The sequence below is a fragment of the Carassius gibelio genome, chromosome B25 (genome assembly GCF_023724105.1).
Source record: "Carassius gibelio isolate Cgi1373 ecotype wild population from Czech Republic chromosome B25, carGib1.2-hapl.c, whole genome shotgun sequence".
NCBI lineage: Eukaryota > Metazoa > Chordata > Actinopteri > Cypriniformes > Cyprinidae > Carassius > Carassius gibelio.
Window position 1 is genome coordinate 12284213 of NC_068420.1, and position 15349 is coordinate 12299561.

General features: G+C 34.0%; 2 protein-coding genes across 2 annotated transcripts; both read left to right on the forward strand.

The window, feature by feature from the left end:
- Positions 1-4963: 4963 nt before the first annotated feature.
- Positions 4964-9260, forward strand: LOC128014717 (apoptosis-enhancing nuclease). Its single transcript, XM_052598430.1, has 4 exons — positions 4964-5059; positions 5475-6145; positions 7092-7292; positions 7410-9260. The coding sequence occupies exons 2-4, from the start codon at positions 5498-5500 to the stop codon at positions 7605-7607; spliced, it is 1047 nt and encodes a 348-aa protein (XP_052454390.1). The 5' UTR covers positions 4964-5059; positions 5475-5497; the 3' UTR covers positions 7608-9260.
- Positions 9261-9910: 650 nt separating this feature from the next.
- Positions 9911-14522, forward strand: LOC128014718 (retinaldehyde-binding protein 1-like). The gene is made up of 8 exons (XM_052598431.1): positions 9911-10185; positions 11399-11435; positions 11872-12000; positions 12680-12884; positions 12970-13148; positions 13339-13497; positions 13671-13781; positions 13863-14522. The coding sequence occupies exons 2-8, from the start codon at positions 11424-11426 to the stop codon at positions 13989-13991; spliced, it is 924 nt and encodes a 307-aa protein (XP_052454391.1). The 5' UTR covers positions 9911-10185; positions 11399-11423; the 3' UTR covers positions 13992-14522.
- Positions 14523-15349: the final 827 nt, after the last annotated feature.

The window sequence follows — 15349 nt, forward strand, 5'->3', positions numbered from 1 at the left end:
TTTGGCCACAATAATATATATATATATATATATATATATATATATATATATATATTTATATATATATGCTAAAAAACTAGTGCTATCAAACGATTAATGGAGATGAATCACATCCAAAATAAAAGTTTTTGTTTATGTAATATATGTATGTGTGCTGTCTATATTTATTATGTATATATAAATACACAAACATGCATGTATATATTTCAGAAAAATTATTTATTTTCATTAAAATATAGAAATAAATATACACAGTATATTATGCAAACAAAAACTTTTATTTTGGATTAGATTAATCACGATTAATTGTTTGACAGCACTACTAAAAACTAAAATCAATCATTTTAAATTCAACAAGGCATTATTTTGTACAGTGTGAAAAATTGATATTCATTTTCAGATTTGCTAAAGATTATTAGTGCTTTTAAACAATCAAATATTTAATATCAGCTCACAAAATTCTAATATGGTCTCACATTTTTGGAACCTACTCCATTTTAAATAATTAATAACATACTGAATGATCACAAAATGATATGTCGAATGTAGAATTAGATTTGAGCATATAAACAATGACAGACAGATATCTTACCTTCAGCAATAGCTGTTTTTTTTTTTGTAGGGGTAACGTGACCTCTGTTGGACAGAGGTCATAGTTTACTGTAGCTGATAAACTGTGTCATTGCAACAAATCCATTAAACAATGACTTTTTAAAGCAACTTGGTTTATATCATCATGTGGACCATAGAAGAAGAATGGTGTTTATTGCTACTGATTAAAGTTTTTTTTTTTTTTTTTTTATTAGTTCACTCACTTTCCAACACGCTTCTCACTTCCTGCATATCTGATCACACGCATGAGCCCAGATCGGGTTCCCAGGAAAGCCGACTCCATGCCCTCATCTACACTATACAGAGATAAAAGCAAAGAAAGAAAGACTGTAAACACTGACTCTCCTTTTTTTGCCAAAATGTTCTTCAAAATAAAAGAAGGACACACAAAAAAGTCTGGCTTTGCTTAATGCACAACATACAAAGATTAAATAAAGCCTCTTACCTGGGGCGGTTAGCATTAGCACTGTCCAGAAGGCCTCTAGCGGTGCTATTACCGCTGCATCAAAAAGAACTTTCTGAAGAAGTATTTCTTCGCCTGAAACAACAATAATCCTTAACTTTAAGAATAGCATATGGTAATTATTTATAACTGATGCTGATGCAAACACACTCACCCCTTTATCCAGAGCTGCTCTCACATCTAAAGTCAGAGTGTTCTCAGAGGCTGTTCTCAACTGCACAGACAGGGCAGGACATCATTATGATATTTCTGAGCCTTGAAACAGTGATGATGCTTACAGGAAGTGTTTGTACTGTGTGTGGCAACTCACACTGTTCTCAGTGTCTTGCTACTAAACCTCTGACAAATCTACACTGATGTAGTTGGGTTTGGGTTTCAACTTCTTCCCATGTCTGTACTGTTACAAAATTGACAAATCAATAGCAGTTCGTTATATTTTAAGTCTAGAGGAGCAGATGTTTGAGTGACTGAGAGAGTAAGAAGATTCAGATGGACTCACTAGTGGTCTTAAATCAGGATGTATCAGAATGTATCCATTGTTTGTGATGAGGAAGGCATAACCATGTGCTCCAAGCTAAAAGATAAAATAATCAGCATTCATAATTTCATATTTTTGTTGACATTGTAACAGTATTTGTAGCTATGTTCATCATATGTCTTAAAAAGTATTTTATGTCGAACTGAGTCTGATTATATATTTATGCACATTATTTATGTCTGATTTTTCCATTGTTATAAATAATTGAACAAGAAAGAAGTAGTAATGTATTATTTGTAATAATGATTGATTACATATCCAGTTATATAATAATATAGTTAAATTGTAAAATATGTATACTTCATGGTAGCATTTATTGTATACTGCCTTTCATTTAAGTTGATTTATTTTACATTTACATTTATTGATTTAGTAGGCACTTTTATCCAAAGTGGCTTAAAATTGTGGAATACAACAAGTGATTTTTCATAAAGGGGAAAATAAACACAGGAAGTGCTTGTAATAATAATAGTAAATAAATAACTATATATCCACCAGCAGTGTACATACTACACACATACTGTACATATACATATATATAATCATTAAAGCAATCAGCTTGTGGCACTTCTGAGGCACTATTAAGCCATTTTATTTATTCAATTTCTTTTAGATATGTTATTTATTTTTTCTTATATTTTATTTATGTTATTATTTATTTATATTCTCTCAACCAAATATAAGTTGATTTTCCCAAAAAGTAAAAAAAAAAAAAACTTATGATGTTTCAAGAAGGCTCACGAAGTGTATAATTTATATATAATTTAAATGAATGATTTGTTATAATTCTAGATTTATATTTTGTATTATTTATTATTATTTGGTCTATATTTTATTTAGTGACTATGAGCGACTATAAGAATGATTCACGTTGAACCCCCCCCCCCCCCCCAACAACAAAAAAAAAAGTCATCAATGGCTCTGTGATTCCATCAAAAGCAACCTGACATTGCAACTTCATCAAGACAAAACATCATCAACAGAGAAAAACGAACCCAATGGAAGGCCTATCTTAAAAAATGAAGGAGCTAAACAACTGAATTAAAGTAAATCTTAAGTTTCTGGGGGAATCTTCATTTGAGCCTGTGTGAAGATACACAGCCAGTCTGTGTAGACCATGAAGAATGTGATCCAAGAAGACCCTCTGATGTTATACATGATGATGACATCTGTCCTTAAGAGCCACATCTGTCAGGAGAAGAAGATCCTGAGAATCCACTACTCCATTAGGACGAATAAAATCCGATGTCCATTCCACTCACTTCCATTCATGCTGGCCTAAATGGTTTCAAACATATTTTACAACCCCTGAGCTCCTTATCAACTGAACTTTCACATCCTAAAGTTCTTGGAGGGCCTGATGACCCAAGTCAGTGAACTCCTAATCATACTCAGATCTTCCAGACACGTCTCAAATTCTCATTGAGCTGCATGGAGTAATCAACGCTTCCCATATTCAGGATGATACCGATAATCCAAGTAAACCACTTAGTTATCATTAGGTCCTTCTTTCTTCGTGTAAAACTCACTTGAACATGATATCAAATAATGTATGCTCTCATCACATCATCTGCAAAACATCACACCTGAAAGATGTTCTCCAAAGTTCCATGGTTCTTGACATGAAATAATCCAAGTTATAATATATAAATCAAGCAATGGCAAGCACACTGCTGCAGATGAGATTCATTTCCAGAGCATCCAATCCTGCATCACCCAATTTACAGTGTAATCCACTTGGATAACAATCTCTCCACACAGTGGGTCCATAAGTGTGCGGAGGGGAGATGAAGAGAGGAGAAAAGGGTGGGCACACTGGAGAGACGCAGCGGATTGGGCGAGTAAGAGTTTTGTTGTCACTGAAAGGATTAGTAGTGATTTCAGGAGGTTGGCCCATGTCCACAGCTGAGTGAACAGTGAACAGCTGTGGTTTGTAGAAGGACAAGGCCATCTAGTGGGGACATGACAGCCACTTGGTTTGGATGATGATATGCAGGCACTCTCATGATGCTCAATCCATCCTGTATGGTTTTCTTTCTGCAGCTTTTGAAGAATAGTCCATGATAATTTCATGTTAGCTAGAAAGATCCTCCAGATCCTGTTCATTCTGTGAAAGAAAATATAAGGGGCCTCAGATGGCCACTAAGTGAACTGTATACTGTTATTTACTATCTGTCAAGTGACTTTTGCTCAGGAATTAAGTTGACCATATGCTGTGTGACTTTTTGCTCTCTCTTTTCTAAAAGAAAAAAAAAGCTTTTAAGTAGCAAACTAATCTATAAACCAGAAGTCTATATTACCTTGAATTGTATAACATTAGTAAGAACCAAAGTATATAAATGTGTCTACTTCCAATACATTTTGAAAACTCTGAGAACATCTATGTGGAGTTCTTCCTGTGATCACGAGCAGGAAGGGCAACATATCCAATTGGCAACAAGAAGATCAATCAATATTTTGTTTATGATTTTTGTTTTTGAATCCCATGGTAGAAAGAAAGTCATACAGGTTTTATAGTAAATACATCACACAATTTTCGTTTTTGGATGATCTTTCCAGTTTTACAGGAACACCTTATTGTTGTCATCAGGGACCTCAAAGGAAAAAAATACCTTGATTTCCTGTTGATCAAGAAAAGCTGTGGTTTGCTATGGGAAGCACTTAAAACAGAGTTCTCAGCCAATGGTATCCAAGGCTCTCCAGGAATATGCTCAAATTCATTACAATACCACATTAATAGTTAAATAAATTTAAAAAATCACCTTTTTGATGAAATTCGTATCTGGTCTGTAAGTCTACTGCTTATCCCTTATGAAACAAAAATATATTGCAGTATATTGGAAAATATAATGTAATATATTAGGCATATATTCTTATATATATTAATTTTTTCCAATATATTGCAATATATTGAAAGCGGCAATCATTTGTATATTTTGCAATATATTATATAATATATATGTATCATCAATATATTATTAAATGTATTCAAATATATAAAATATTAGAAAATAAAAAGTGAAAATAATATATTACAATATATCACAATATATTTTAAGAAATATATTGGTAAATATATTTTCCTTTCGTAAGGGATGTGCCTGAACATATCATCTTGCTAGCTGTCAGATTTCTTCAGATTGTATTGCTATTTATCTCTTAGCAGTGTTCAGCGTACTAATTCAGTTGACTTCCATTCATAAAAACGGTCTCAGTCCAAATTCCGCACTCCACACACTGATTACACAGCAACAAAAAGACAACAGTAGCTACATCAATATTTTTAACGAAGAACCCCTGGGGGAGGAACTTTGCGCTGGCATTTGTTTTGACCAATCAGAGTGTAATATGTCGAAACGGCTCGACCAATCAAATCGCTGGATTTGGGTCTTGTCTCGGCATGTTCTCGTAGCCCTGCTTCTCACCGGATCCACGTGTACGCAGAGGTATGTGCTAAATGTGTAAATTATTCAAGTATTACAACGCTTATAAGTCTTTTTGCTGGAATATTGTACAATTTAATATCATTTAGGGTTAGTGTTGTTATTAAACGTAAAACGCGACTGATTACGTTATTGTTTCTGTGCTGAATGGTTAGCTAGCCAGTGCTAAGTGACTGTACTGAATGGTCACGATCACGATTTAAATCTAATAAAACGGTAAATAATTGATACTTTCCGACCATCTTCTTTCTTTAGATGGATTATGTAGTCAAATATTGAGTTAATGTTGTTCATGTATCTTAACTTGGTTACTTAAAAGTTACCCCATAATGCATCTTGGGTAACGTTATTATTCGCCATTGATCTCTATAAGGACATAGATACTGTAACTTTGACAAAAGTATCTTTTTTTTGACAGATGTAAAACTACATGGTGACATAATGTCAGATTCACCCTGGAGATACTCCACCAGTAATGGAGTGGACCGAAATATCTTGTCATCCACCAACGAAGAAACGAGCACTATTTCTCATCAAACTAAAAAACGAAGAAAAAAGAATAAACTGAAAAAATCCAGAACTGAATCCCATGAGTTCTCATTTGAACAAAAACGAGGAAAGAAAAGAAAGTTAGATGAGCATTTGGAAATCAAGACCGAATGTGTTAAACATAGAGATGTTTCAGATTCTGTATCTGAACAATCAAATTATGTGCAATTCAAAAGGCCCAGGATAACTCCTTATACACTGACTGGTGAAGCTGAGTCTGCATCACCTCTCTGTAGCAGCTGGGAGGTGGACAGTGGCTTTTCTTCTGAATCCAGTCCTCCCAGTAGTGGCAGGAGTTCACCGTGTGTGGGAATAGACCACTCTAAGCTTGTAGCAATGGACTGTGAAATGGTCGGCACTGGAACTGGGGGCAAGTGTAGTGAAGTGGCACGCTGTAGTATAGTAAATTATTATGGTAGTGTTTTGTATGATAGATATATTTTACCTCGGAATCCAGTCACAGACTACCGCACAAGATGGAGTGGCATTAGGAAACATCATTTACAACAGGCAGTGGCTTTTGAGGACGCTCAGAATGAGGTGAGGAGGCTAACCTAACTGCACTGTATATACAATTTCTGTTCTGTTCAAGTGGGTTAATATGCTCGGCCTTAATTTTATATTGTATAGTAGTTTTAAACAATAGGGGAATTTTCCCCAGCTGGTACAGAAAAGCCAGTAGTTCAGCTGTTTAATTGCCCTGCAAATATTTTTACTGTCCAGTCAAAAAAAAAAAAAAAAACTATATATATATATATATATATATATATATATATATATATATATATATATATATATATATATATATATATATATATATATATAAATAAACATTTTTTATTTATTATTTTATTTACAAAAATGTATGTATTTAATGTTATTTAAGCTAAGGTTTATTAATATTGAGTAACGTAAATTAAACGATTAACAAATAATAGAAGATTTTAAAAATATAATTGTTTTTAAATATGGTACATTTTACTATTATTTTTTTATTTATAAAAAAAAATGTATTTATAATTTGCAGTAACAATAATAACTGTTTTAAAAATAAATATAAATTACTTATTTATATCTGTTAAATTATTTCTTACTAATATTATTATTGTTTTTCTAAAATATATATTATAGCCTACTAGATTTTTGCTTAAGATAATATATTCTATATTTGTATTTTTTTTATGTATCATGATGTACATAACGTCTTTATAGTTAAGACCATAAATTACTGTTCAAATCATGAAAGCTGTTTTTTTTTAATTAACATTTAAACTTTCAATACACTAGTTACATTGTTTATAAGGATTAAGTTTGTGTGTATATATATATATATATATATATATATATATATATATGTGTGTGTGTGTGTGTGTGTGAATAAATATAGAAGTTTTTGGAAATGTTAATATACTAATTGTTGAGCTCTGTTCATAAATGGCTACTGTATTTCATAGACTATTGCTGTCTCTTTTCAATTTATTTTTAGATCGTCAACATCCTCACTGGGAAGATTATTGTGGGCCATGCCTTATTTAATGATTTCCAGGTTCTTGACATCTCTGTCCCGCCACAGATGATTAGGGATACCTGTTCCTGTATATTGCTGCGAGGGTTGTATAACACCTCCACTAGATGCAATGTCTCTTTGAAGAAACTGTCTCAGGAACTTCTCAATAGGACAATACAGGTAGGACTTTGTAGCAGATCAGCTTTTATCATGAGACAAAGTTGGAGCATCAAGCTTGGTGTGTTTTCTCTTTACTTGCTGCCGGATGTTTATATACTGGATTTTTTTTCTTTTTAGTCTGGAAGAATGGGTCACTGCTCTGTAGAGGATGCTTGTGCTGCCATGGACCTGTACAAGCTGGTAGAGGACCAGTGGGAAAAATACATACAGTCCAAGGATTTAAACACTGTCCATACCTCAAACCCCAACAACAACCTCGAGCACTACATGGAGGACCAGTACTGGCCAGAAAACATAATGGACTGCAGCCCCTAAGACCAAGAGTCAGGATAATGATGCCACCCTCGATGCTAGGAACTGTCTTTGTTGGTTAATGTTATTTAAACCTCCAACTTTTCTAAACATGTTAACATACAATTAGGAAATACATGGAAATGTTGTAGAACATTACCTAGCACTTGAAAAGTTTATTTAAATAACTTAAACTTTGACTTAAAAGATGATTGTTTATTAAGGGAATTTGAATATTAAAGTTAATAACAGGTTTCTAAATTTACACAGACTGTATTTTAATTAATGACTCCATTGTGAGTCTTAATTTGTATGATTAATATTAATGTGTAATGTTAATGACATTATGCTGCTAGTTCGCAATATATTCATATGTTTTCAAACTGACAGTGCTCTTCATCCAAAAAGTATTGTCATGCGAAAACTTGAAATATGAAATGTTTAAATAAAGATTATGGGGGGAAAAAATCTTGAACTCCAAATCATTTTATAGCATTTCTTTCAAGGTAGATAGTGAAATTTCTGCAAAAAATAAGTCACTGTCAAACCAAGTAGGAAATGTGTGTGTAGTATTTGAGCACAAGTAAGTGAAAACTGTTTTGCCCTCATGCAAAATTCAAGATAATGTTGAAATGATTTGATTCAACCAAAAAACTATTCACTCAACAATAGTAAATGTGACAGCTCCTAAAAGGGATAGTTAACATAAAAATAAAAATATACGATTCTGTCATTTACTCTCCCTCATCTTGTTCCAAATCTGTATAAGTATCTTGCGTTGAACACAAAAGATATTTGAAAAAATTTTGCTAACCAAACAGATCACAATATTGTTATTTTTGCTTTAAAAATGGTCTTTATGAGCTAAAGCTTTTTAAAGCAATAGAAATTTCATAATTCTCTTTTTACCAGTGTCAATATCAAATTTGGCACTCCATGTTTCGAATGCTTTATTCGGTGGCCAAGAGAGCTCAACGCTCTTCAAATTAAGAAAACAACTTCTTCAATTTAACAATTTGAATAAATATTCTTGCACACGCATCTTAACATGTGTGCCTCTGACAGCGTGTGCATAAAGCAAAATGAGTTTTCTTTGACTGTAGATTGTGTTTCAGTGGCTTAAATTCACTTGTTTTTAAACAACAAAGCATTTTGGTGACAATGTAGCACAGCAGCATCAATATATAGATGATAGTTTAAAATTTCTACTGGTTGACAAATTTCTACCAGTGATGGTGTCTGCTGGTTCATCACCCACCCTACTGGAAGTCAATGGCTGCCGTCAACTGTATGGTTAACAACAATCTTCAAAAATATATTCTGTTTTGCGCAACAGAAGAAAGAATAGCTGAAACTACATCATCACCTAATTTATCAGTAAATAGGACTACATTTTGGTCCAACCCATGTAATGCCTCTCTTGGCCCCGGTGGCCAAGTGTAACTGCTTTTACTCTTCTCTTTGCTCAAGATGTACATTTCAAAGCTTTGAATCTAGTATTTTGGTTTTTAACAGACTACAGTGTGATGCAAGCTCTTAATTTGGCAGCGCATGACCAAGGTTGGATTGAAACTGTAATGTAATAGGTTGTTTTATAAATTGTCATGTAAATGTTTATTGATCTAAAGATTCTGGCTTGGCTGAAACAATATAGCTGCATAATAATGAATCTTCAAATGTATTGTCTGACAACTCTGCCTTTACCCAACAGATGTAAAATGAATGCTGAGCAGCTCTGGTAGCACAGAGACGACCATTGTGCTGCAATCACTGCTTTAGTAATCCAGACCCTCACATTCAATGGCTAAATCCTGCTTTACAGGATTATGGCCACCCCACGATCAATGTATCAGTGGGAAACATTGCAGTGACGTTTGAGGGTGGAATACAATCATTGTGGCTGCTTACAACTAAAACTGAATTTTGAGTACTGTTGTGAGATGACCTAAACTAATACATAAACTAAACCAAATTAACATAAACTACATAAACTCAACTTTTTTTTCTATCCAGCCATTATTAGAGTATTGTTAAATGTACAAACATATATAAACTTGATTAGCTATTTATATGTAGAATTTCTAAAAGGTTTAATGTTTTAAATTGATGCATTATTTTTTCACATAATTCTTATGAAAATGTCCATCTTGACATTTTAACAAGGCTTTGTGTTCAAGGTCTATTTCAAGAAACCATTCACATTGCCAACACATATTTTTCATTGGTGCTGGAATCCAGTCAAATCTTATTGGTCAGTGGATTGCTAAACCCTCCCTCACATTTTACCTCTAATATTGTTAACAACTCATATGTCTGACACAGTCTTTCTCATAAACGCCCCAATTTTTTTTAAGTTATACAATGTGTTTAGGGTCAGGGAAGGTTACTCTTGATTAAAGTCACAATGCTATTGGCTGAGGGCTATTGGTCAATGTTCTCTTTGCTCTTTTTCTCAATGTTTTTGGCTGATTAACATCAAATCTGTTCTGCATAATCCATATGACGCTGTTAATCCATCACAGGTCACACTACAAATTATTGCAGCCCGCTGCTCCTCACCTCACTCAGTTCTGGTGGCTTGAGCAGCACCGCATTGTGTCAGGTAAGTGTTGTTTCCTAGGATAGAGCGTGGGATTTGTTATATCATTAAGAATGTACGTTGCCCAAGTTTTGGAAACTTTTAAAATATGAATGATGATGATGGTTAATTCTCTATTCTTTTAAAGTGTTGGTGGTTGTAATGAGGTAGATTGAATTAAAGTAATCTGGGAGATTTTGTCACTTTCAGCTTTTGCAGTTGGTGCAATTTTCACCTCATCATGTCAGACTTCTGTAGACTATCATATAACAGCCCTGCTGGAATGCCTGTGATATAGCAAGAAATGTCCCAGTTTTACAATTATGTCTCAGATTACCCTTTGGTAATCTGCTTTTAAAATTGGACTTCGGGGACTCCCAGGTGGATGCAAAGTGTTTCTTGAGAGTCCACAATTTATTTATTTTTTTTACTAGAAAACGTCAAAGTTAACATATTAACAAGGTTTTATACATGCTTATTTTTTTTTTCTGTTTTATTGTTATTAAATTGGCCTTATAACAATTGTATTGGTAATATTTCTTTTCAGTTATATCTTAGTATTTTAGTGTTATTTTCTAGTACAAATATCAAAACTTCCTTAAGTCGGTTAAAGAAGATAAAATCTTACAGACTGAATATCACAGTCAGAAACCATACTTGTTGATTAGAATATTGATTACAAATGAAGAAAATAATCTTTAAAAATATAAAAATAATATATAAATAATACATTTTTATATTATTACATTTAAAAGATTATATATATATATATATATATATATATATATATATATATATATATATATATATATATATATATATATATATACACATATTTCATTTCTAAAACTACATGTTTTCTTTATTATATTATGCTTGATTTTTCTTTGTCAAACAGTGTAATTGGGTGTTTATGCATATAACATTTTATTAAATAAAATAAGGGAAATTATTATCATTTGGGACCTGAGCATCAAAATGTGTTTTAAAATCCCTGCTTTCAGTGATTGTTTCTAATTAAATTAACATTTAGACAACCTGTTTTGAATTAAAATTAACAGATAACATTGGTTCATCAACCTAATAAGAATATGACTTTAATACTAAGTATATTTATTATGATAAAAAGTTTTAGCAAACCATTAAGCTTGTATAATGTCTAATGTCTGTATGTCATAAAAAGTATTTTTTGTTGGAGTCGAAGCATTTTCCTTGTGATCATTATCTCTTTTCACAGAAAGTTGCACTGAGCATTTGAAGCAATGGCTGTTGTTGTAAGTACATTTTTCACCTTTATTAACAGTAAAACCACATTCAGTGTTGCATTTGCTTATAGACTAAATTATATAAGAATGAGAAAAAACCTTTACAACGGTTTCCATCAGTGACACAAAGTATTTCCTATTGAAGTCTTAAGAACCCGTTATGTCACCAACATGTGATCTCACCCAGGTTCCTCCAAACCATTACTCATTTGGTGAACAAATATTTTAAGAACAAGGCGGATCTTAGTGTTTAGGGATAGAGCTACGTACATTAGCAGCTTATCCCCATTCTCAGACCGGGTTTACTAGGCTTTACGCAGTTCATGTGAGTGAGCTTAGCACCGGCCCACACTAGCTTCCATTGATTCGGGCTACTGAACTAAAGTGTTTGCTCAAACTCAGGATTAGGATCTTTTCATAAGTCTTTCTCCATAACTTTTCATAGAGTGGAACATTCCGGATGGTGTCCGAGGAGGAGCAGGCCCTCAGGGCTAAGCTGGAGCACCTCACAGTCAAAGATCACGGGCCGGTGTTCGGACCCTGTGCACAAATACCCGACCACACGGTGCAGAAGGTTTGAGCAAGTCTTTAGAAAGTATAAAATAAACACATTTAGATTAAACAATGCAGATTTTAGCTGTCTAAATATGAATTTACTATAGCAAATTTAAAATTAAGTTAGTGAAGCATTGCTGTTAAGTATTATACAACGCTTCTTTCTGGTCCTCGAATCTGATTGGCTGAGAGGAGTGTAATATTCTAGTGAATACAGAACTCACATTGACATTACATAAGATGACAACAAGAGAAATGTTTTTATGAGTTAGTCAGCAGTAAAGGAAGTAGTTCTGCACAAAAGAAGGTTTTTAAAGACTACACACTCATGCCATTGAACTGTTGTATAAATGCAATATCACACTTGTAGCAGTACAGTATTGCTGTATATTGGCACGTTGTGATTTCCCAATCACAGCCATCCCAATATATGCACTGCTACTTGTTTGATATCGCTTATTTAACCACATAGTGACCACACAAAATAAACGCCCTAGTAATAACCTAGCAGCCATCTATAGCATCACTGTGGCAAGTTTCGCACAATATTTTTTGAGAAAAAAAGAAAAAAATCCGGTAAACATCTCCTATCAAATTAGCAAGGCTTCACTGCACATTCTGGCGGTCTAAAAAAACTGCTACTTTACAAATAAATTATTGTGTTTTTATGAATATTTCATGTTGTGATGCTGTTGTAGGCTAAAGATGAGCTAAATGAGACCGATGAGAAGCGAGAGTCAGCCGTAAAGGAGCTCAGAGGTATTATTAAAGAGAAGGCGGATTCTGGAGACGACCTCGCTAAAGGTGTTCTGGACACTTTTGGGGACAAACCCGATATCGTGCTGGTGAGGTTCATCCGTGCCAGAAAATATGAAGTTAACAGGGCCTATGAGCTTATGAAGGGTAAATAGTTTTGCGATTTTTACAGTTGCTACCACCAGAATGCTGCTCGCCCTGAGACGCTACTATTGGTTTTATTGTCCTGAAGGTTATGTGCGCTTCAGGCGGGATTACCCTGAACTCTTTGAAAACTTGACCCCAGAGGCTGTCCGCAGCACCATTGAGGCCGGTTACCCAGGGATCCTGTCCAGCAGAGATAAATACGGCCGTGTGGTGCTGCTCTTCAACATTGAGAACTGGGATTATGAGGAGATCACTTTTGATGAGGTGATTTTTTTTTTTTTTAAATGATAATAGGCTAAACTAGTAGTAAGTTTGTATTTTTTTTTATTGCGTTAATAAAAAAATATACTCTACCGATCAAAGATGTTAAGGTCCATTTTTTTAAGAAATGTATACTTTTAATCCGCGTGGCTGCATTAAAATACCCCCAAAATGTGTCACGTGTATGATCCAGATCCTCAGGGCCTATTGTGTGATCCTGGAGAAGCTTCTGGAAAATGAAGAGACTCAGATCAACGGGTTTTGCATCATCGAAAACTTTAAAGGTTTCACAATGCAGCAAGCTTCTGGCATCAAGCCTACAGAGCTGAAGAAAATGGTGGACATGTTGCAGGTGCAATAGTTTTATATATTGCTGCATTCACACCACCAAGTGGCAGTAATATGACACCATACCATGACTGATTTTGCAGCATTGGAAGATTCTTTAGTTTGTAGTCTATTAATCTATTACATTAATATTAATCTTTCCACATCTTAATATTTGCTGTTTCTTGTGTTTGGCAGGACTCTTTCCCAGCACGTTTCAAAGCTGTGCACTTTATCCACCAGCCCTGGTACTTCACCACCACCTACAATGTGGTCAAACCCCTGATGAAGAGCAAACTGTTGGAAAGGGTAAATTGTGTTGGACAGTATTTGTGGAAAAAATATTTATGATGGATGAGAAAGTGGTTTTGACTTTCTGTGTCTATGAAGGTGTTTGTTCATGGTGATGAGCTGGAGAACTACTTCAAGGAGTTCGATGCTGAAATCCTACCTTCAGACTTCAATGGGAATGGTGCCAAATATGACGGCAAGGCCACAGCAGCAAAACTTTTCGACTAAGCACTTTTTATCTGTTGCCGGACAAGAAAGCTACTGTGTGTTATTTTAGTTTTATTGTATTAAAGATTGATCGAACGTGTTTTTGTTTTCTGAAAGTGAGCCTAGAAACTTTTTCCCATACCATACAGCCAACTTACTGGAAAAGTGTCCAGATGTCATTAAAGAGGAAGGAAACAGATACGATCAGTTAGTTCCCTGTGACTCAGCGTTCTATTGGAGTGCTTGACATTCCTTACTAATCTCAGACAGGGCCCCATCTTCAGATTTAACCTGAAAAATAGATATTCTTTTGAAACAGATGAGAGATGACAGAGTCCAGACATCTCTGTTGTTTCTCTTATCAAGCAAGAATGGAAAAATACACAACCCAGTCATAACTATAAGAATATATTATGTTTTGAATGGCAAACTTTCTATAGAATGTTAAAGTGAGTACAGCAAATTTTCATTATAAATCAAGTGCACACTTTATTACATTATCATGTATTTTCCTGTGAAAGAAAACAAATAAAAACATTTTGGAATGTCCAACATTGTACTTGAGTGCTAAATCTGTCTATTTCTAGAAAATAAGATGTACAAATGATAGCAGTTTCCACAAATTGGATACAAAAAGACTCGAAACTGATGTCATTAAAAATGAAGCTTAACATTTAGACAAAGTCAGTTTTCTGTTAATTTGATATGGTGTTTGCAAATAAAACAAGTTAAATATAGTATATATTATTATAGTTATATATATATATATATATATATATATATATATATATATATATATTGTACAGACCAAATGTTAGGAAACACCTTCTCATTCAAAGAGTTTTCTTTATTTTCATGACTATGAAAATTGTAGATTCACACTGAAGGCATCAAAACTATGAATTAACACATGTGGAATTTACATAACTTACATAACAAAAAAGTATGAAACAACTGAAAATAGGTCATATTCTAGGTTCTTCAAAGTAGCCACATTTTGCTTGGATTAGCCTACTGCTTTGCACACTCTTGGCATTCTCTTGATGATGGTCCAACTAAACACAAACCGGATGGAATAGCATGCCGCTGCAAGATGCTGTGGTAGCCATGCTGGTTCAGTATGCATTCAATTTTGAATAAATCCCCAACAGTGTCAACACCAAAGCACCATCACACCTCTTCCTCCATGCTTCACGGTGGGAACCAGGCACGTAGAGTCCATCCGTTCACCTTTTTCTGCGGCGCATAAAAGACACGATGGTTGGAACCAGAGATCTCAAATTTGGACTCATCAGACCAAAGCAGATTTCCAATGGTCTAATGTCCATTTCTTCTGTTCTTTAGCCCAAACAAGTCTCTTCTGCTTGTTGTCTTTCTTT